The sequence below is a fragment of the Ursus americanus genome, chromosome 30, assembly GCF_024610735.1.
Source record: "Ursus americanus isolate L20-20 chromosome 30, mUrsAme1.1.p, whole genome shotgun sequence".
Lineage (NCBI taxonomy): Eukaryota > Metazoa > Chordata > Mammalia > Carnivora > Ursidae > Ursus > Ursus americanus.
The window spans coordinates 29,588,787-29,611,865 of record NC_142156.1 but is presented as its reverse complement, the minus strand read 5'-3'; the positions used below and the strand labels follow the sequence as shown (position 1 = coordinate 29,611,865).

General features: G+C 44.7%; 1 protein-coding gene across 7 annotated transcripts in view; it reads right to left on the bottom strand.

Moving 5' to 3' along the window:
* The window catches only part of CLTCL1 (clathrin heavy chain like 1), a 94,407-nt gene that overhangs the window by 13,947 nt on the left and 57,381 nt on the right, over positions 1-23,079 (bottom strand). For all 7 annotated transcript variants that reach the window (XM_087857517.1, XM_045815113.2, XM_087857514.1 and 4 more), the window contains 7 exons: positions 22,528-22,650; positions 19,777-19,922; positions 10,976-11,159; positions 9,336-9,528; positions 8,570-8,727; positions 3,744-3,908; positions 1,791-1,898 (listed from right to left, as the gene is read on the bottom strand). In XM_087857517.1, the coding sequence (XP_087713643.1) occupies positions 1,791-1,898; positions 3,744-3,908; positions 8,570-8,727; positions 9,336-9,528; positions 10,976-11,159; positions 19,777-19,922; positions 22,528-22,650 (1,077 nt within the window). The remainder of the gene's footprint in view (positions 1-1,790; positions 1,899-3,743; positions 3,909-8,569; positions 8,728-9,335; positions 9,529-10,975; positions 11,160-19,776; positions 19,923-22,527; positions 22,651-23,079) is intronic.

Here is a 23,079-nt window from a genome sequence, read left to right as displayed (position 1 = left end):
AAGTTGTGTGTCTTTATGCCCATCTGTGTGTCAACCAATGGCTTCTATTTCATTTCTCTAGCTGAGTTTCTTCTCTGAGCCCCCGGCCCTGTTTCTCTCCGCCTCCCCTGACACCTCTATGTGAACATCCAACTGGCAGTTCAAACTTGGTGTGTCCAAAACTTAATCCGTCCTTCCCTTCCACCAGTCTCTGCCTTTAGTCTTCCCCACATCCACTAGTGAGAACTCAATCTCTAGTTGTTCAGGCCCAAAATAAATGGAGTCATCCTTGACTTTTTTCTCTCACCCACACACAATCTACTAGCATACTGACTCAGCTGCAGACTCAAAACACCCCCCAAACGTGATCGCTTGATCACTTCTTACCCCGCATCACCCGCCTCAGGGCTTTCCCGGCTGCTACCTGCCCCCTTCCCTGTCTGCCTGTTCCCAGAAGAGGCTGTTCTCAACACGTAAGCCAGAATGGCCCCTTACCTTCAGGTCCCATGTCCTGTTGTGAGTCCTTCATGATGGCCTGTGTCTCCTGACCTCCCTTCCCCAGGGCCCTTCCTCAAATACTTGGCACATTCCTGCCTCTGGACTCTGCCCTGGCTGCTGACCCTTCCTTCAAATATCCCCATGACCAGGCCCCTCAATTTCCCCAGGTCTCTGTTCAGGGTCACCCTCTCAATTAGTGTGACCTTGATGGCCCCTTCATGAAGTTTCACCCAGGCACTCCTGCTCCCCAAACAGGCTCCACTGCCCCTGTAAATCATCACTTCCAAACGTGATGTTTGCTGCCTGTCAACCTTACAGAATGTAAATCCAACTGAACAAGGGTTTTTCTGTTTTGTTTACCGATACCATTATCTAGAATAACACCCAGCGTATGGCAGGTGCTCCAACACTTGCTGAACAAGTGAAGTATTCTGTCAGCCACCAGACTGCTTTATTACTTTCCCGGTTTACTTTACAGTTTTATTTCTTGAACTTCTACGGAATGGGAAAGTATAGGTCACTGAAAAGTCATCCAGCTTAGCCTGACATTTTAGACTCCAGTGGCATTCACTTTCACAGCTCATAGGCCCCTTGAACCCTGCGGCTCACTAAGTCCCCCCACAGCCCTTACTATTTCCTCAGTTACGGGGGGCTGGGGCTTGAGTTCCATGGGAACAGTAACACTACTGAGCAAAATCCAATTGTTAGTCTGCCCTGCTGACCCCACACTTCCACACACGCAGTTCTAGGACTCGCACAGACAGAGGCCCAGGCCCTGAACACACTGATGTCTGTCAACCACCTGACAGCGAAGATGAACTGTGACACCAACACAGATAACTCCCATCTTCAAAGGTCCCCTGGGGTTCCCTACTCTGGACTGTTTCTTGTCCTCTGTCTCTATGGTACCTAATGATCATATCCTCTGTGGGCCACACACTCTGGGGGACTGGGGTACGTGCTGTGTCTCTGCCATGACTGGCCCGGTGTTCCCAGCAAGGTACCCAAGGGTTATCCACATGTGCAAGCCACTCGCTAGGCTTCTGAAGGCCCAAGGACACAAGAAGAGGGGGAGTACTCAAAAACACAAATAGCAGCCAGCAGTGAGGTCCAGAATATCTAACACACCAATCTGATTTGTGGATGGGCTATCTAGCACATGAAAAGACTTTGCCATACACACAGTGCTTTGTATGCCTACCTGTGGATGTGACACATGCTAAGGGGATCAGGGTCCTTTTATGTGGAGTGTTCAGGTGTCACTCGTCATCCCCACTGCTGGTCGAGATCATCTCTGGCCAGAGACTAGTTACCTGATAATAGCGTATCAGCTCCTCCAGCTCATCCGCGTGAATGACAATGTGAAGACCACACAGCTGTGCAAGGCGGAACTCCTGCCCATCCACACATGCAGAGCACACCTGTGGGAGGGAAGGCCAGACAGCGTGAGTGTCCCCAAGACAGGGCACAGTGCCACAACAGCCGGCCGCCAGGGGTGCAACTACAAATGCAGAAATAGCGGGGTTTTTATACCAGCAAACAGGGTTTTTAAGGTTAGATTCTGAACAAGTAAATAACTGAAAGGTGAGCTGTGTGAGACTGGGAGAAAAAATAATGACATTTCTAATCCGCAGACCAAGGAGGTATTTGAGACCGTGGAGAGAAGAGGGCTCATGCATTACTTCTAGGCCCAGAGATGTGAAGGTCTCTTTAGATGACAGGAAAGCAATGCTGGAATTTCAGGTTTGGGGTTTGAAAATGGTTTAACAAAGCTCAGGAATAACGGTCAACGGCGCACAGTTCATCTGAGTGCTGTTCAGCTGGGAGGAGCTTACTTTAATAAATATTTTTTAGGGGCGCCTGGGTGGCACAGCGGTTGGGCGTCTGCCTTCGGCTCAGGGCGTGATCCCGGCGTTCTGGGATCGAGCCCCACATCAGGCTCCTCTGCTATGAGCCTGCTTCTTCCTCTCCCACTCCCCCTGCTTGTGTTCCCTCTTTTGCTGGCTGTCTCTATCTCTGTCGAATAAATAAATAAAATCTTTAAATAAATAAATAAATATTTTTTAAACTGAGCTTTTGTTTTAGGCACTCTGTGGTATGTACGCTTAATGATAACAAGATAACAAGTTCTAGGAAGTAAAAGAAGCCTCCTGGGCTTCTGCTCAAAAAGACGCAGAAGGGGCCCTTGAGTTGCTCGCTCACTAGCTCGCTTTCTCTTTCTCAGATTTATTGAGAGAGAGAGAAACACACGAGCAGGGGGAGGGGCAGAGGGAGAGGGAGAAACAGATTCCCCACTCAGCAGAGAGGCCCACTCAGGGCTGGATCGCAGGAACCTGAGATCATGACCTGAACTGAAGTCAGATGCTTAACCAACTGAGCCACCCAGGCGCCTCTAAGCTGCTCTTCGTTCAATGGCTGAAGACAGACCTCATATCCACAGGCAAAGCTGGCTTCTCTTGAAGTTTCCCTACCTCCCCACCTTCTATATATGCATGTGTTTTCAGTAGAGAAGGCAGAAAACCCAGATAAACAATAATTATCCCACAACCCAGAGATAACTGGTCATTACCTCAAGACACACCTGTTACCTGCTATTTTCCTTGTGATACAGCACACGCCAACTCTCTCTCTCTCAGACTCACACACAGAATGGAATTACCCTGGACATTCTACGTATATTTCTCACAGAATACTTGAAACCTCCCCTCCTGTAATCCTGCCTCTTCATTTTGGTAGAGTTGCAATATGTACACTATTTAACCATGCCCTTGATATTGGACATTTATGTTGGTTTTAATCTTTTATTAAACACTACTTCAGAGATTCACTGAAGCTACATCTTTCACACCTCTCTTTACAAACTTTTTTCTACTTACAGATAATTCTGATATCAGAGAGCTATTAAGACGTGCCCTACCAATTTACTACAAAAGACCAAAAGTGCCAGTTTACACTGATTATACCACTAATAAGGTGGTTTTTAAAAATATCTTAAATTATGATACTACTTCTCATACTCATAATTCCATGCTATAAAGGCAGCTTCCGGGAGCTGATTGGTCCAACACAGAGCTCTCCAGGGCCTTTGCTTCAAACACAAATGCTAGCTTACAAGGTTCTCTGAGCCTTCCCAGAAGACTCGGAATCCTGCCTAGACAAGGCAGGCATCCAGACGCATCCCATCTGGCACGAGGGTGTGGAGGAAGGAAGGACAAGGAGGGAAGGCTTGAGAGACCAGTGGTCACCTGGAGACTTCCTATGCTTACCTCCTTCCACGTCCGGGTGCTGTTGGCCTTGCGGCTGCTGTCCACTGCTGCCTGATATTCCCCGAGGTGGACCAGGGTGGAAGCCAGGCGGGCAAAGTTAGAAACACTGCTGTACAGCAGCTTGGCGGCCTCATACATTCCCTCCTCGTAACAGCGGTCTCCAACCTATGAACAACCAGGTAGCTTTGCTGAGACCTTCTTAAAGGGGAAGTCTCTCCAGAGATGGTCTAAAGTTCCTAAGTGGCAGGGGTATTTCTGTTTTCAAAGAAGGTGAGTACCTATCTGATCACACAGCAGCCTGAGCCACCACAGAGCTTCTGAAGGATGAAGTGTGCCCTCAGGCCCTGGACCCACTCTCCACTGCCTGCTCCTGTGTTTGCTGGCCGTCATCTCCCACATCTGTACCCCAGTGGGCCTGGCCTCAGAGGTCTGCTCCTTGCTGCTTCCAGGCCAGGCCCCTCCTCACCACTAACAGCTGCCTACTAGAGAACAGCCTGCCAGGGATCACACACCAGCCCTGGTTCTTGCTGCCGTCCACAGATCTCCCTCATTCCCTGGCAATGTTAGCTTTCTTTGACTTCCTCTGCTCTGAGGATCTTGTGTCTCTCATGACAACAGCCAGTCACTGTCAGCTGCCAACCCTGGGAAGCCTGGCACAAGAACCTACTCTTTGCCTTCTGCCTCCCCTCCTTTCCAGCTCACTACCTCCAGGCACCCCAGCTCCTGCCCACCACCCCCATCTGCACCTGGCCAACTAGCTTCCTGGCTCTTCTGCTGGCTGTTGGCAAGCCATGTGGCTCTACCCCCACTCCATTGGTTGTACTTGGCTGTACTCACTCGGCCAAACCCCCATCCTGCTTAGAGTGGTTCTCTGCCAACTCTGCATCCAAGACTGCAGAGCTAAATTCAGACAGCCGAAACCCGAAACCCACCCGGGCTCTCCTGCACTTCTTGATGGTGACACTAGAGGAACTCACAACACTAGCAATCCTACTCCCTCAGCCCAGGTACTCACTCCTTGTCCATCATTCATTTCTTATCTTCTCTCCCCAAATCTCCAGCATCTCAAGCTGAGTGCCTGGCTTCCCAAACCCTGAGGACACAGACACAACCAGAAGAGCCCTTCCATAAGCACCAGGACTGAGTCTGCCCCCTCGCTGCATCTGTGGTCCTCACTTGGCCCCCAAGGCCAACTCTACTGGTGTACGTGACCCCAGCTCCCCTCCCCTGCTCCAGGTCAGCAGCCCAGCAACCCTAGCAGTGATTTTGCCCTCTGTACTAAATCCCTCTTAAAAGCTTAAGGAATCAGTGTTGTTTTCCCCAGCTCCAAACCAAACCAAACTTCACTGTGACCTCAGCCCAGCTACTGACTACCACTCTGCTTCTACCCTTTCTTTTCAAGCGATGTTTCTCAGAAGAGATGTGTCTTAAGAGCTGTCCCCAGTCTCTTTCTGTCCTCTCTGCAATCTGCTGCAATCAGCCTCTTGCTGACTCACTAGCAGGGTCACTGCTTCTATGTCTCCAGCTCATGAGGCACGCCATCTAGCTTACCCATCACTCTCCCTGACAGACACCTACTTGCTTCCCTGCACAACCCTTTGTTTTTGTTCCCTAACCCCAGCCACTTTCCATCCCCAGTTCTCCCTGCTCCTGGGCTTTGGGGTGCCCTGGTCTCAGGCCTCAGCCTCTCCCCACTGTACAGTGTCAACTGCACACTGAAGGCTGCCACGTTTACAGCTCTATTCCTAAATTCTCCTTGGAAACTGGACTCCTGTACGCAGCTGGACAGATGCCCCTGGATGTTGAGATCGAACTTGTCTGCATGTGAGTCCTGACTGTCCTCAAGGCAGGCCTCATACACGGCCCCCACCCTCAGTAGGCACAAGTCCATCTGTCCAGGGCTGTCCCACACTACACATGGCATAGCTGCCTCACTCCCCCTTCTCACTCACACTCCACCAGCAACCCAAGCTTATCACCAGCTCTTTGCCACTCACCTTGACCACTTTCTATGAGTGGCCATTGACTCTGGCCTGGGCTACGAATAGCCTCTTATCTACTCTCATTGCTTCTGCCTCTGTCCTTCAGTCTGTTTTCAGCACAGCAGCCAGAGGAGTTCTGTTAACCGTTAAGACCAGATCATATCCCTCCTCTGCTCAGAGTCCTCTGGTCTCACCCAGAGTGGAAGCCAGAATCCTGCCCGTATCCCACGAGTCCTGACACGCCTTGCCAACAACCACCTCTCCCCAACATTCCTTCTCTGACTTGAACTATGAGCCCATCTTCGATGTGCTGCTTCAGCCCCCTGGGCCACCTCTGCGCTGCTCCTGCAATACACTGAAATACTTAAGGCATCCTTGTCTTGTTCTTCTGTCTGCACTCAGGCCTCCTCCCCCAAAGGGATGCAGACTCAAGAACTCACCTCCAGGACACTTTTCAACCACCCACCTAAGTGCACCACCCTCATTCTCACATCGCCTGCCCTACACTGTCCACCTCTCCCTTCTGTACTTTTCTCCTGTACGCTTACCATTTAACACACCACAAATTTCTCGAACAGATCATAAGATCCATAAAGTCAGAAATTTGATTACTATTTTCACACCTGCATCCACAGTCCCTATCCTAGCACATGGAAGATGCTCAAGAAAAGTTCGCTGAATGGATTAATTTATGAAGTATGGTATCAGAGCGTACGATCCTTTAAGACTCTTGTTATTGTTAATTTATAGGCAATTCAGGGAAAATGAGTTAAATGACATCACGGGAATTCAGTCAGCAGAAGCCAGACTGTGGGACACGTATAAAAACAGGTGGTGGGCTGGATCTGGCTGACGTGAACTGACCCCACCTTGGAGGACTGTGGAAGGCAGGAAGCACAGCCTTAGGGTTACCATGAACGGAGGCAAAGAACAAGCAAGCCATCTGAGCTTCCCAGTCCAGCCAACTTCTGGCAGGATTTACCTTCTGTGTGACCCAAGACAGCATCTCTGGCTATGGTACTTAATAGACTCCCCAGCCAGGAGAGTTCTGTTATGAATTCAGATGGAGATCTAGGACAAGCCTTCATTTTCTAACACCTTTATTAATTTTCTGATCATAGAAGCAATTTTAAAAGTTATGGTCACCGATTAAAACAAGACTTGGCAAACACAGGCAAGTGAAAGGAGAATGGAATAGTACTGCCCAATCCTTATCTCAGAGTTCTTTGCTGTCACTACCTGGGATGTTTTTCTAGGTATATAGATATGTTCATCATATTGTACATGCAGGTTTTCACTTGGCTGGAACTTACTTCAAAAGGTTTTTCTGTCACAAACAAGGCTCTATAAATACTTGTAATGGCTGTATTATATTCCACTGATGGATGTTGATTATTTCCTTTTGTTGGACACTGGCTTTCAACTGTTATTAGTATAAATCATGTTGCAATGATTAAATATTTATACGTAAAGCTATCTGGACTTTTTTTTCTTTCTTGGGATTTATTTTTATATCTAGACTTTTCAGGCCCATGATTAGGAATATACATATACTTAAAGCTTTTATGCATTAAATGAACTGATACTTTTATTTTTTTGAAGATTTTATTTAGAGATTTTTTATTTATTGAGAGCCAAAGAGAGAGAGAGAGAGAGAGCACAAGCAGGGGAGAAGGAGAAGCAGGCTCCCCACAGAGCAGGGAGCCTGACACGGAGCTTGATTCCAGGACCCCAGGATCATGACCTGAGCCGAAGGCAACCGTTTAACCAACTGAGCCACCTAGGTGCCCGAACTGGTATTTCCTTTGTGCTTTCTTCCACTGCTTATATGCTTAAAAACTCCTTCCTCTATATAAAGGTTCAAATAAATATTTACAACTTTTAAGAAAAAAACCCTCAACTTGTACCTATAATTCTTTCATCTGGAATTTTAGTTATAGAAGTACAGGATGAGGGGCGCCTGGGTGGCTCAGTCATTAAGCGGCTGCCTTCGGCTCAGGGCGTGATCCCGGCGTTCTGGGATCGAGCCCCACGTCAGGCTCCCCCGCTATGAGCCTGCTTCTTCCTCTCCCACTCCCCTGCTTGTGTTCCCTCTCTCACTGGCTGTCTCTCTCTGTCAAATTAATAAATAAAAAATCTTAAAAAAAAAGAAGTACAGGATGAATTTTTTTTTAATAATTATTTTTTATTATGTTATGTTAGTCACCATACAGTGCACAGGATGAACTTTTAAGCCCTTTCAAAACTCCAACCTAATTTCCAACAGTTAGTTGGATCTTACTTTGAAATAAAGAATCCAAAGTCCACTTTTGTGCTATTTATTTCAGTAAAATGTGTGTATTCTTTCAAGTGGGGTTAGAGTATATTCCATTATCCCTTCATCTCTATCACTTTTTCTAAGGGTAACACTTTACCCCAGGAAATAGAGGAGACTTTACAGTTATTTAGATTTTTCTTTTGTTTAACATTTTCCCTTAAGGTTTGTTTTAAACATTTTGGTGTTACTCCAACTTTAAAAAATATTCTTCCCATATGTTATTTGATAATTGCGGACATATGGAAGAGCTATTAATTTCCAACACACCTCTTTCACCTGGCCAGTTACTCAGTTCACTTTGCTCTTTAGTGATAACAGCTAAAACACTGGCACATAGTCCTAACACCTCTTCTAGGAGAACCATTCTGATGTGCACAGCCAGGGGCCTTAACTTCCATACCAGTGACAGTAACACAGGACTTAATTCATGGTGTGGCTTGTTTCTCAGTGTCAAAGATCTGTGCCACTCTAGAGAGCGATCCCTGAACCTGCCTGGAGCAGTTTGTGGTCCCCAGGGCATGGCCTACCTGCTGGATGTGGGCATTGTTGGGTCCATTAATAAAATCTTCTAGCTCAGACAGACGGCCAGTTTTAGCCAGGGAAAAAATAAGTTCAGTCTCTATATAGGATTCGCGGCCCTTTTTCCTGGCCATCTGTAGAAATTTAACCAGATCCTCCCAATTGTCTAAAGACAGAAAATAAAAATAGGTTAATCCAGAGCGGCTGAGTTTAAACAGGTGGCTCAGTTCCTCCCATTTTGTCCCCAGTTGTTTACTCTCCCACTCTGCCTCAGCGAGTGCTTGGACTCCAGGTAAGGTCTAGAAGGACTTGTTTGCCAGCTAAGCAGAGCCCTATCCCAGGTGGGAGAGATGGAAAGAGCAGAACCATATGGAGGCTGACCCCAGGAATGGGACGCTCCATGTCACCAAGTAAAGACCTCACCAGGAGACAGGATGCTTATTCCAGCCCCCGGAGAAGCGAGTACCACAGTTAATTGGAAAGGCCGGGAGCAACTCTGGGTCTAAGTTTCTGACCTTAAAATTATGATAGTGTTATCCATTGTGCTAAACTATCTTGTCAACCAAAGAGCTAGTGTCTAGTTAACAGTCAACTGAAAAGCTAGTGTCATTAACAGAATAATAGTAATAGATTCTTTTGGAAAACTTTCACTTAGTGGTGTCTCCAATATCTCTGGATGCATAACATGTGCAGATTCCTGGGAGGGCCACATCCTTCTCTCGCCAGGCTTCGCACAGTGAGAAGCAGAGCCCTGGGGGGAGGAGGTTCACTTACTGCTCCTGCTGGCTGCCTGAACGACCTCCAGGTAAGAGGAAGGGTCATCAGCTCTAATGTAGGAGTCGATGGCTTCTTTCACCAAGTCTTTCTGGAGCTGGGCACGGGCCAGCTGGCTCCACACAGCAGGCTCATTGCATCTCTCCGCAAACTCATACGCTCGGTCTAGGTTTCCAATGTGCTCGATCAGGACCTAGGGGTTACAAGAGGGCTCTCATTCTCCACAACACCATCATCTCCAAGGAGCAGACAGATTTTTGCCTAAAGTTGCATGACCATTTCTTTTTTTTTTTTTTAAGATTTTATTTATTCATTTGACAGAGAGAGAGAGACAGCCAGCGAGAGAGGGAACACAAGCAGGGGGGGTGGGAGAGGAAGAAGCAGGCTCCCAGTGGAGGAGCCTGACGTGGGGCTCGATCCCAGAACGCCAGGATCACGCCCTGAGCCGAAGGCAGACGCTTAACGACTGAGCCACCCAGGCGCCCCTGCATGACCATTTCAATTCAGTCCAAAGCAACTGGGCATTTAGTATTTCTCAGATGATGAATCTCTGGAGGGAAAGGACGAGATCTATATTGTACAGGAGGAAGATGCCATGTGGAGAAGAGGCACTCCAACAAAGAGGCATAAAGAAATGAGAGACAACTAAGCTAAGCTTTTTGGGGCAGGAGAATGACATCTCTTGGTAAGATAGTACAATGGGGCATACAGGGTGTAAAAAGGCTCAAAGGAGCGACTGTGGGGAATGAGACAGAAAACAGGCTTGAAGGACAGTCTGGAGGGATGGGGTGCAGCAGCTGCCCCTCATACAGTTTGATCTCAGAGCAAGGCCACAGACCATGTATGAACCGAAAAGAGGAGATGTGAGATTCCACAGGCAGGTACAGAAAAATGGTAAGAGGAAGAGGCAAGGACATAAAGAATCTTGGTAAGACAGGAGTTAAAGTGATCTGTCCCATGGTTTTTAATTCATTTGGAAATAAAACCAGAAAAGGCCAACAGGCTGGGTGGAAGGAAAGGGAGGAGGGTTAAGGGAAGGGCTCTTTTTTTTTTTTTTTTAAGATTTTATTTATTTATTTGACAGAGAGAGAGACAACAAGAGAAGGAACATAAGCAGGGGGAGTGGGAGAGGGAGAAGCAGGCTTCCCGCTGAGCAGGGAGCCCGATGTGGGGGGCTTGATCCCAGGACCCTGGGATCATGACCTGAGCCAAAGGCAGACGCTTAACGACTGAGCCACCCAGGCGCCCCAAGGGCTCTTGGTGGGGCTGAAAGTGGGCAGGAGGGCTGGCAGGACTGCTCTGGGGAGTTGAAGCAGCAGGCGGTGAAGGGCTAGAATAGTCGTCATGTTTGAGGGCCTCTGAGAATCAGACACCTCAGTCACCAGGGTTGACCACATGACCTCAATTCAGGTACCCAAGTCTAGAGGAATGAACAGGAAGTAGGGGTAACTGCCAGACATCAGGGGCACCAGCAGAGTAGGAGAGAACAGACTGGGAAGACGGGTTACTGGTGAAGAGCAGAAAAGAGCACAAGAATCTGAATGACACATCAAACAGAGGGTGTAACACCCTCGGTGATGACGAGGACATGGTGTGGCAGAGGTCATTAGGGTCTACCATGGCAGCACTTAGCAGCTCACCTGGATTGCTGAGGCATTCACATCAAACTTGCGGAAGATGGCGAAGGCCTCCTCATATAGTGCGCTGCTGACGGCGATGTTTGCAATGTCTGGGGCATCGTAGTTGTCCAGGCGGCTGATGTAGTCCATGACCCGCGTGCGGTCCGCCTTGATGGCGGTCAGGATCAGCAGATTCTGGAGATTCCTTAGGAGAGGCAGTGGTCAGCACGGTGTCACAGGAATGAAAGCTGTACACAACACTCTTTGGCAGGTTGACCAGCCCAAGATTCCCAATTTTAAAGTATTTAAAACACATACATACAACTGATGAATAGATACAACAGAATATTTATGAAGTATATGTGGTCCAAAGTCTTGAGAAAGCACCAGGTAGGAGAAATCAGAAAACCACCAATCACTGGAGGGCTGCTACAGCTTCTCCAGGAGCTGCCTCCGCTCCCACTTCACAGGTATCTATTTTCCTGAACTGTGCCTCTATCAGCTCTTTGTGGTTCTTTATAGTTCTATCATATAAATTGTATATTTAGGGGCGCCTGGGTGGCTCAGTCAGTTGAGAGTCTGCCTTCAGCTCAGGTCATGATGGGTCCCGGGATCGAGCCCTGCACTGGGCTCCCTGATCAGTGGGGAGTCTGCTTCTCCTTCTCCCACTCCCCCTTCTTGTGCTCTCACTCTCTGTCAAATAAATAAAGTCTTTTAAAAATTTGTATATCTAAGCAATATAGATAGTTTTGCATGTTTTTGAACTTTCCTTTTATTTAATCATACTAGATGCATTCTTATAAAATTTGTTTTCTTTTGTCTTATTCAAAGATATGGGGGGAAATCAAGGTAATGTACCATATTAAGAATTTAAAAGAGAAAAACATGTTCATTATATTGTTGATTCAGAAAAAGCATCTGACAAAATCCAACACACATTAATGATAAAGACTCTAAGCAAACTAGAAGTAGAAGGGAACTTCTTCGATCTGATGACGGCTATCTACAAAATACCCACAGCTCTCAAGGGTGAGAGACTGAATGCTTCCCCCCAGGATCAGGAACAAGACAATGTCTTCTTTCCCCACTTTTTTTTTTTTTTATAGAAATTCTCAGCTTTCTGTTTCTTTTTTTTTTTTTTTAAGATTTTTTTTTTAAATTTATTTATGTGACAGACAGCCAGCGAGAGAGGGAACACAGCAGGGGAGTGGGAGAGGAAGAAGCAGGCTCCCAGCAGAGGAGCCCGATGTGGGACTCGACCCCCGGAACGCCGGGATCACGCCCTGAGCCGAAGGCAGACGCTTAACGACTGCGCTACCCAGGTGCCCCTCTTTCCCCACTTTTATTCAATATTCTACTGGCAGTTAGGCAAGAAAAATAAATAAAAAGCATCTAGATTAGAAAGGAAGAAATAAAACCATCACTATTTGCAGGCAAAATGACTGATAGAAAATTCCAAGGAATCTTTGAAAAAATATCCTAGGATAAATAAGTAAGCTTAGCAAGGTATCACGATACAAGGTTAACCACTGTTGTAGTTCTGTATCCTAGAAATGTACAATTGTAGACAAAAAAAAACTCCTCTATCCATTTACAATAGCTCTCAAAACATGAATATTTAGGTATAAATCTAGAAAGGCATGTACATGGTCTACATGCTGAAAAACATAAAATGCTGATGAGAAAAATTAATGATCTAAATAAATGGAGAGACATATTGAATTTATATACTCAACATAGGAAAGATACCAACTGTCCCCAAATTGGTCTATAGAGCTCATGCAATTCCAATCAAAATTCCAGAAGGTTTCCCTGTTGATACAGACAAAGCTGATTCTAAATTCTGAACAAGAATAAAGTTGGAGGAATCATACTACCTGGCAAAGTGACTTTTGGCAAAGACGCAAAAGGAATTCAATGCAGAACGAACCCAACAAATAACGCTGGAATGACTGGACATCCACATGCAAAAAAATGAACCTCGACCTAAACTTCATACGTTGTTGGACACTGGACCGCACGTCTAAATGTAAAATGTAAAACTGTACGACTTTTAGAGGGAATTCGGAGAGAATCTTTGACCTCGGATTAGGAATAGAGTTCTTAACACCAAAATACAATCCACAAGAGAAAAGTTTGACTTGGACTTGATCCAATGAAAACTTTATTTTTAAAGATTTTATTTATTTATTTGACAGAGATAGAGACAGCCAGCGAGAGAGGGAACACAAGCAGGGGGAGTGGGAGAGGAAGAAGCAGGCTAATAGCGGAGGAGCCTGATGTGGCGCTCGAACCCAGAACGCCAGGATCATGCCCTGGGACAAAGGCAGACCCTTAATGACTGAGCCACCCAGGCGTCCCTCCAATGAAAACTTTTGATATTCAAATGATACTGTTAGAATAAAAAGACAAGCTCCACACTGGGAAAAAATATTTGCAAATCCCATATAAAACAAAGGACTTGTATCCAGACTGTATAAAGAACACTCAAACCTCAACAGCGAAAAACCAAATAACCCAATTAAAAAAGAAGCAAAAGACTTAGAGAGACTCTACACCCAAGAGGATACATGGAGGGCAAGTAAACACAGGAAAAGCTGTTTAACATCATTAGCCATTAGGGAAGTGCAAATTAAAACTACAATGACACGCCACTATATGTTTATTAGAATGGCTAAAATAAAAAATACTGATGCTACCAAGGAATTCTCACATATTGTTGGTGGGAAACGGTACAGTCACTCTGTACCACTCTGTATCAAAGGGGTACAGCTACCCTGGAAAACAATAGTTTGGCAGCTTCTTAAACAGTTAAACATACGTATATCATATGGCTCAGCAATTGCTAGATGTGTTCAAACAAAAATCTGGACACAAACATTTATAGCAGCTGTATTCATAGTAACCCCAAACTGAAAACAATCCAAATGTCCTTCAATGAGCAAGTGGATAAGCAAACTGTTGTACATTCCTGCCACAGAACACTCTTCAGCAATAAAAGAGAACTACTGATGCACACAACTGGATGAATCCCAAAGGCATTACGCTGTGTGAAAGAAGCCAAGTCTCAGAAGATTGCATACTATGTGATTCCGTTTACATGACATTCTTGAAAAGGCAAAACTGGATTAATGGTGATGAATCACAGATGGGTGACTGTCAGGGGTACAGGGATTTGTAACTGTAAAGGGCAGCTCACAGGAGGCAGTTTCATAGTGAGGGAACTGTTCTGTACGCTGACTGTAGTGGTTACGTATGTGAATCTAGGCATGTGTTGAAATTCCTAGTATCGTACGTCCCCCACAAAAGACCAATTTAACCGTGTAATAGTTAAAAAGAAGGGGAAAAAAGTATTAAAAAATTAGGTCCAAGATTCACCATGCTGTTGTATAGCATTCACTTTCATGGTGACATGGTACTCCACTGTACGACAGTACCACAGCCCTTTTACCGATGGGTATCTGGTTTGCTCTCAGATCTTTGCTACTAGAAATTGTGCTGCCTTGTGCATTCTTGCACGTCTCCTGATACACGTGAGCCAAGAACCAGAATGGAAACATTTTCTAACATGCACTGCTTCCCAAGAGGAACGCACATTCCCAACAGGGCACATAAGAGGCCCAGTTGCTCGACACCCTCAAGGCTGATGAGGAGAGCTAGACCCCCACTGCTCTGCAGGAGGAAAGGGATGGTACGCAGTGGCCAGACTGTGCTTGCTTGATGGCTGATGACGCTGCATTCCTGCCTTAGACTTGCAGGCCGTCTCTCCTCTTGCTGAAGGATCACTCGAGTGCTTTGCTGAGTTTTCTATCATGTTGTTTGAGTTCTTCTTTCATTATATGTTCTCCATGCTGGTTTTTTGTTGGTTATATATGTTGCAAATGTCATCTGTTTGTAGCTTCCCCCTTTCTCATCTTATTATGATAAAGTTCTTAAGTTTAACATAGTCCTATTTACTAGTTTTTCAAATGGTTTATATTATTTTTGCAACTGGCTTATGTGTTCATTAGGCCACAAATATATTCTTCATTTAAACATAAACTCTAAAAACATTATAGTTTTGACTTTATATTTAAATCTTTACAGTGTGTGGCACAGAGATCCAATTTTAATTTTACCCATATAGACAGTCATTTGTCCCAACATCATTTTACTGAAAAGTCTATTATTTCCATCTGCATAACCAGCTCTGTCATAAATGTTTTACATATGTATGGGTATATTTTAGGGTTCTTTGCTCTACTATTATGGTCCATTTTTCTATTCCTTGCCCAAGCCATAATGTCTTAAATTTTATAATAATTCTAGATCAGAGTTAAGTACCTTGCCATCCCAAAACCTACTCTCACCTCTTGGGTGATTTATTATTTGTGTTAGCAATCTTGACTATTCCTGGCCTTTTATCTTTCTGATTTAAAAACTTAAAATCTCCCTGTCAAGTTTCATAAGTAAACAGAGAGTTTTACTGGTATTGCAGTAAATTTGAGTGATGTGGGTAAAACTGACATCTTTTTTTTTTTTTAAGATTCTATTTATTTATGAGAGAGAGAGAGAGCGAGCATGTGTGCACAAGCAGGGGGAGCGGCAGATGGAGAAGCAGGCGCCGCCATGAGCAGGGAGCCTGACATGGGCTCGATCCCAGCACCCTGGGATCACGACCTGAGCTAAAGGTGGACGCTTAATTGACTGAGCCACCCAGGTGCCTGATGTCTTTCAATATGATGTGATCATTCATGAAATTACATCAAGCCGTTTATCATGGTTGAGTGGATAGGACTATAGCAGTTCGCTTTTTCAGTCGTCTCCCGATTTGTTTTTTTCTTTAAGAACCATGTCTACTTGTTGAATATATGTAAATTCATTCCAGGAAGCTTATAATTCACATTAACTGTCAACAGTTATGTTTTTATTTACTTTAAAAAATATATTTACTGTCTTCTTTATGTATATTTTTTAATACTCTATTTTTTTTTTAAAGATTTTATTTATTTATTTGACAGAGAGAGAGACAGCCAGCGAGAGAGGGAACACAACTAGGGGGAGTGGGAGAGGAAGAAGCAGACTCCCAGCAGAGCAGGGAGCCTGAAGTGGGGCTTGATCCCAGGATCCTGGGATCACGCCCTGAGCCAAAGGCACATGCTTAACAACTGAGCCACCCAGGTGCCCCTAATACTCTCAATTTTAAGCTAACTGTTCTATCAATTACTGGAGAGGTATATATTAAGATCTCCCAATATGGTGAATTTGCCTGTGTCTTCTTGCAGTTTTGAAACTATATTATTAGATATATACAAGTTCAGAATTATCTTCCTGGTGAGCTGAATATTTCATCATTATATATAGTACTCCCCCTTATCTGCAGGTAATACATTCCAAGACCCCAACTGGGGTTTGAAACCACAGACAGCCCCAAACCCTAAATTTTTTTTCCTGTATATACACACCTATGATAAACTTTATTTTATTACTCAGGCACAGTAAGAGATTAACAATAACTAATGATAACATAGAACAATTACAACAATATATTATAAATAAAATTTATGTGAATGTAGTTTCTCACTCTCAAAATATCTTATTGTACCACACTCACCCTTCCTGTGATGACGTGCGATGCTAAAATGCCCATGTGATGAGAAGTGAGGTGAATGATGTAGTCATTGAGACATAGTGTTAGGCTACAAGTGACCTTCTGACACACTGTCTGCTTTCAGACAGACCATAGTTAACCATGACAACTGAAACCACAGGATGTGAAATCATGGATAAGCAGGGGCTACTGTACTGGCCCTTTTTACTTCAATAACTTTTTTTTAAAAGAGATTTTATTTATTTGTCAGAGAGAGAGAGTGAGCATGTGCGCGCACAAGCAGGGGGAGCGGTAGGCAGATGGAGGAGCAGGCTCCCTACTGAGCAGGAGCTCGTTGCGGGACTCGATCCCAGGACCCTGGGATCGTGACCTGAGCCGAAGGCAGACACTTAACTGACTGAGCCACCCAGGCATCCCTCAATAATGGTTTTTACCTCAAAGTCTATTTTGTATGATACAAATATAGACCATATAATATATATAAAAACATACAATATCATATTATATTAACATATAATATCAATATAATACCAGCATTTTTAGCTTTACATTTGCCTAACTTTTAAAAATTCTTTTATTTCCAACTTCTCATTAATCTTACGTTAATACACTCTGAAGGCGTATCATCCCATATCCTTTGGCTTCTACTGGGGCTGCTGAAAAGTCTGCTGTCAGTCTAATTTACATTCGTTATAGGTAATCTTTCTTCTTTCTGAGTGCTTAAAATTTTTTTTTTGATGTTTCATAGTTTTGCTATAATGTGTGTAAAGTGGTTTTAAATGAATCCTTCTTGGCATTTGCTGGGCTTCCTGAATTTGAGAACTAGAATACTGTCAGTTCTGTTAAAATCTCCATCATTTTCCCTCCAAATAGTGTCTCATTCCCTGCTCTCTCTGAGGCTCTGATTAGGTCTCCCTTCAACCTGTATAGATCTTAAACTTTTTCACATTTTCCGCTTGTCTTGGCTACAATCTTGCAATTTCTTCACATGTATCTTTCAATTCTTATTCTCTAATGCCCCTAAACCCATCTGGAGTTTACTTTAAATCCAATTATATATATACACTAATTTTTTATTTATCAGTTATTTGGTATTTTAAAAAATCTGCTTAAGGGGCGCCTGGATGACTCGGTTAAGCATCTGACTTTGGCTGAGGTCATGTTTTCAGGGTCCTGGGATTCAGCCCCATGTTGGGCTCCCCACTCAGTGGGGAGTCTGCTTGTCCCTCTCCCTTCCCCTCTGCCCCTGCTTGTGCTCTCTCGGTCTCTTTCTCAAATACATAAAATCTTTAAAAAAAAATCTGCTTGATCTTTTTTTTGGTATTTAAACATATTACATGTAATTTTATATTTCATGCCTGATAATTCCAATACCCACAGTCCCTCCAGGCAGATCTGAGTCTACTGTGTTTTACTACAGGCTCTTATTAATGGAGCCTTGTTTCCTTATGCATTATTTTAAAAAGATTTTATTCATTCGAGAGAGAGAGCACACGAGCAAGGGAAGAGGCAGAGGGAGAGGGAGAAGCAGGCTCCCCACTAAGCCAGCTGGCAGCCTGATGTGGGGCTCAATCCCAAGACCTAGAGATCATCACCTGAGTCGAAAGCAGACGCCTAACCATCTGAGCCACCCAGGTGCCCCTCCTTATGCATTTTGTCAATGTTTTTACTACGAGCTCATTATTTCTTGGAATGTTATGTCAGAATTCTCTAAAGCCTTGCTAGAGGGTAGGCTCTTAAGATTTGTGTTTGTCTTTGGCAGAGATCTGAAGGCACTACCTGATAGCAATCATTTTAAAATTAAATTCCTCACTTGAGGATTTTTAATCCCATGCCAGTTCACATGAGTTTGTACTAAAACCTGTTAGAGGGCCAGCCTCTCAGGGTCAGTTTTGTCCTCATAATCTAGGTTCCACGGTTCCAAAGAGCTCTTTTTTGTTTTGTTTTGGCCGGTCTCTCAGCAAAGGGCTAGGCAATACTGGTATAGTTTATCCTTGCACTGAGGACGGGCTTCATTGTACACTTCATACCTTTTGTAGGCCCTTGGGTCTTATCTCCTGTCCTCTGTGTCCTGTAGGGACACATAGCTCAGGTTCAAAAGAATTTGGCAAAAGTCACTAGCTCATGGATTCATTTTAAAGGATGATTTGTATATTTCATCCTACCTCTTCAGTATTTCTAGTAACAGGATCTGTGTAAGTATATAGGGATCTCGTCTGCCACACTGCTAACTCAGGCTATTTTCACCTGCACAGAAAACTGTCTGGTGAAGCAGTTGGTCACAGAAAGAAGGGCAAGAACTGAAGGTCCCCCTGCATGTGTGAGAAAAAACAGTGTCCAAGGAGTCAGCACACAGAGTCAGAACCACCTTTAAGTGTCTCTCTGTGGGAAATACTAACAGGCTAGTATCTATCAAAGGAGGTTAGCCAGAAAACAAGACAGAATTTCCTATCCACGTCAGGTACCTTAACTCTGGCATCCTGTAATCAATGAGGGCATAGGATTCAATTAAAATGTAATTTCACATTCCATAATTTACCATTTAGCATTTCTTAGTTTAAAAACAAACACATCCACACAAGTACTCTTTAACACAATGCCACAGACCTTGAAAGCCCTTACGGTCTACAAAATAAACCTTACAATTAAATCTTTACAGCAGGATTTATGATGCAAATACACTGGTCTGTTTGACACAGAATCTCTGATAATGAATTTTAAAGTGGAAATAAATGCTGGGTGCAGCTACACTGAAGCATGCTCTATTATTACTTCCAAACTGTCTGCCCATGCTGTTGTTTCTGCATCAAATGTTCTTCCTACCCAAGCTCCTACTCCTCATGCTACTACATTACATCTCTAGCAAGTCGTCCCTGATACATGCCCAGATTTCGTTTTCTTGACATCTGTTTCCAAGGTTTGTTCACCATGATTTCAAGAATTTAACATGCTTGGGACACAGTAGGCACTAATGAATATTAGGTCTGTGGTTAAAAAAGAACAAGGCAGGCCAGAGAAGCAAAAGAGGAAGGACAGAGTCCTGGAAAAAGTAGAATTTAGGCTGGTCTAGAAGAGATAGGTAGGACTGAAGATACAGAATGCAGTGAGAAGACACTGGGGAACAGCCAATGAGGTTGGGCAGGTGAGGTAAGACAAAACTGTAATGGAAAGTGAACATCAGGTAGGTGCTTGAATCTGACCGAGTCAGCAGCTACCCTCGGCATACCCTCACCTGTGCTCACTGAAAACCGAGTTATCCAGAACAATCTTCTCCAGCAGCTCAATCAGTTCATTAGGCAGATCAGCTGTCATGAAGGCCTTGACGGTGACTGAGACCTCTTCAGGATCCTGTGTTTCTGACAATGCCGTCTGTACCACCTGGTTTTAAACATCATTTGAAAGAACTTGGTTAGATAAAGTCAGTTCAAGACTATCTTGGAAGCTAAACAGAAAGGAAGGATTCCTCCATGGCAGTCTGAAATAGACACAGAGAAAACAGGAGATTTCTCAAGGCAAAAAGGGAATGTTGTCTTCTAAAGAAGTCAACTTCATAGATTTCTGCCTGCTCTATTTGACAATTAGTTTCTCTCTCACATCAAAAGGGCTGCAGACTCATCTCTGCCCCAATAACCATACTGTAAATTTACTCCAAAGCCAATAACATAGTGCACTTAAACAGCCCGCTGAAATGCATGTTTGCTTTCATCTTTGTTTTTTAAGGTCACTCACAGCAATATGGTTCATAGCAAATATGGCCTCCATTTCTCTAATGAAGACACCACTCTTGTGAAGCTCTTGCTAGCCTAGAGCACCGCAACTGCTCTGGCCCAGCCCACTTCCAGGCACGCAGCTGAGTACACCCTGAGCTCCACAGCCCTCAGAACCATGCCAAGGTGAAAAACTGGCCACACCTCCCCTCATCCAATTACAGGTGTCTCCCCTACAAGAAAACTCACAAGCGGGGGAAAAGACATTTTTCCAAAGAGTACACTTCCCAGACAACAGCAGGCTAGAAGGCCAGCATTGTTCTCCTTGCACTTTGTGCCAGGGGCTTTGGTGACTTCAGGATCTATCAATTTTGCCAAGATTCATCAGGGATGGGCAACAGCAGCACATTAATGAGAAAGCAAAGAGAGCTCAGAGGAGGTATGACATAGATAATATATAGCTCTTGCCATGAACTTTCACCTGCAAACAGGAGGGGCTGCAAAGGAACTAGAATCAAAGTGAGCCCAGTTCACCTTGCAAGTGGCCACTGTATACTCAATGCACCGTAAGATACAAAAGTTCTTCTGAGGAGTTTATAACAGTCCTAACAGTTATACAAAGGAGTTTGAGGAAAGGGGCTATCACAGGAGGTAAGTAACAAAAAGGGTGTATTTAAGGGAAAGGAGAACTGTGACAGCACAAAGAATCCGTCTGGAGTAGGAGGTATATTTCTTGTCATCACGACATCTGTCCATTCTTGAAAACCTTAGAGCACTTTAAATACACACTAGTTGTTTTGAGAGCAAAAATAAAGTTCCGTCATCTATTTGAGTCAACAGGATGCCTAATCAAGGTTACCTCAGGAAGCTGCTTCCTCTAAGTAAACTTTCCATAATGAGCTTCTCCTCCAGACCTAAAAGCAGTCTGCCACCGTCATGCAGTCCCTCTAATTAGAGGGGCACGGTAGGTGAATGCCCCCCAGGAGGTGGCTATGAATACTCAGTCCCAGCAGACATAATGATTGGATCAGCAGCTTCACACAGACACAGGGAGACCAAGAGGCACCCTCCGGCTTCAGCTCAGTGCAGCATTAAAGCTGCTTATCCCGGTGCCAATGCAACGCGACCTACGAGACATGCCAGGCAGCTGGACCACACCTGGAGAAATATCTGTCGTCTGCAAATTTGGAGATAGATCTCTAGTGGAATCTAAACCTACTCTGTCCCAGGCCCTTTGCTGCTCAATGTCTTTGTCAGGTCTGGATGAATCTTTGGGCAAATCTTGGAGATGGGTAACTCCAAGGTGATATAATGAGATCCAAAATAACACAGGCTTCTAGCCATCTAAAAGTGTTCCACGTATTGCATGGTGCACTGGGTGTTCTACGCAACTAATGAATCATCGAACTTTACATAAAAAACCAGGGATGTACTGTATGGGGAATAACATAATAAAAATATTATTATGAAAAAAAAATAAAATAAAATAGCAGTCAGCTTCCCCTGAAGATTAAAAAAATAAATAAATAAAAGTGTTCCAAAATAAGTTTATTAAGAAAAAGAATGGCACAGACATGAGGAACAGTGGACAGAAAAGGAGAAGGTGAAATTCAGTAGAGATAGAGGTGAAACCCAACAAGTGCACCTAGTGGTTGGTAATGCACACAAAGGAGGGGGGCACTTTAGTTGATCTGCCCAGGGCTGAAGGCCACTTGCTGGACCAGGGTCTTGTTCCCACCTTGATCTCAGCCCATCCCCAAATAGTGTGCCCAGAAGCCTAGGGGACAGTGGGGATGGTGAAGCACCATCTGCTGCCCACTGAGTGGCTGAGGTCGACACCCATCGCCAGGCTGCACACTGGAGGAACCCTGGCCTTGGCACTGTGCCCCAGCTCCTAGGAGGCACTGGTGAGTCACAAGGGTGCAAGGGGTTCCTCAACAAAGGCAAGTCTAGCTGAGACAACCCTGAAATCCACTTACCTTGTGTCACTGGGGGCTGAGCTAAAAAAAAAAAAAAAAAATAAGGATCCAGCATGCAGGCATGCCATCAGATATTCCTTTTACTGGGGCAGCACATCCCTGCTTTGGAGATCAGGGCCAACTCTGTGCCTTTAACCAATAAACAACTCCAGAGAAGATTCACAAGACAGTCTGGTCGTGCATCTGAAGATGTGTTAAACAGAATAATTCAGCTAGTCACTCTGGCCGCAAGATGATGACAGGGCAAAAGGCATGATGAGAGGCATGCATGCACATACTCCCACTTCCATTCCTCACCTGGTCGATCAGCTGTCTCCTGGCCGGGTTGGTCTCCTCAAGGACGTGAGCCCAGAGCTCTGGATCCTTCCTGCGTACCAGGTAGCGGGCCTCACTTTTGAACAGAGAATTCTCGTTGCAAACCTGAAATGAGTCCACTAGTGTAACACAGCCAATCAATGGACACTACTTGGGGGACCCACCCCAGTCAGTTCTCCCTGTCCCTGACACTTGTCCAGAGCCCAAGCAAGAAACAGTACTTTGACACAGGATGGCAGCATCCCAAAGGGTGACAATGCACTCCTCAGGGTGACAAATTACCTCAAAATGCAAGTTTCTCAGTTTATAACAACTCAGAATAGGTATGGCTGTGTGGCAGCTCCTCTCCACACATCAACCTAACTGTTCCTTTCTAAATTGGCAGTCCCAGCAGGACTTTCCGAGATGATGAAAATGATCTAGCCCTGTGCTCCGGAATGCGGTCTATGAAGGAGGAACTAATTTTTAAATTTTAGCTAACTTAAATAGTCACCATCTCTTAAGTGTTATCAGACTAGCCCAGGACTGGTATAA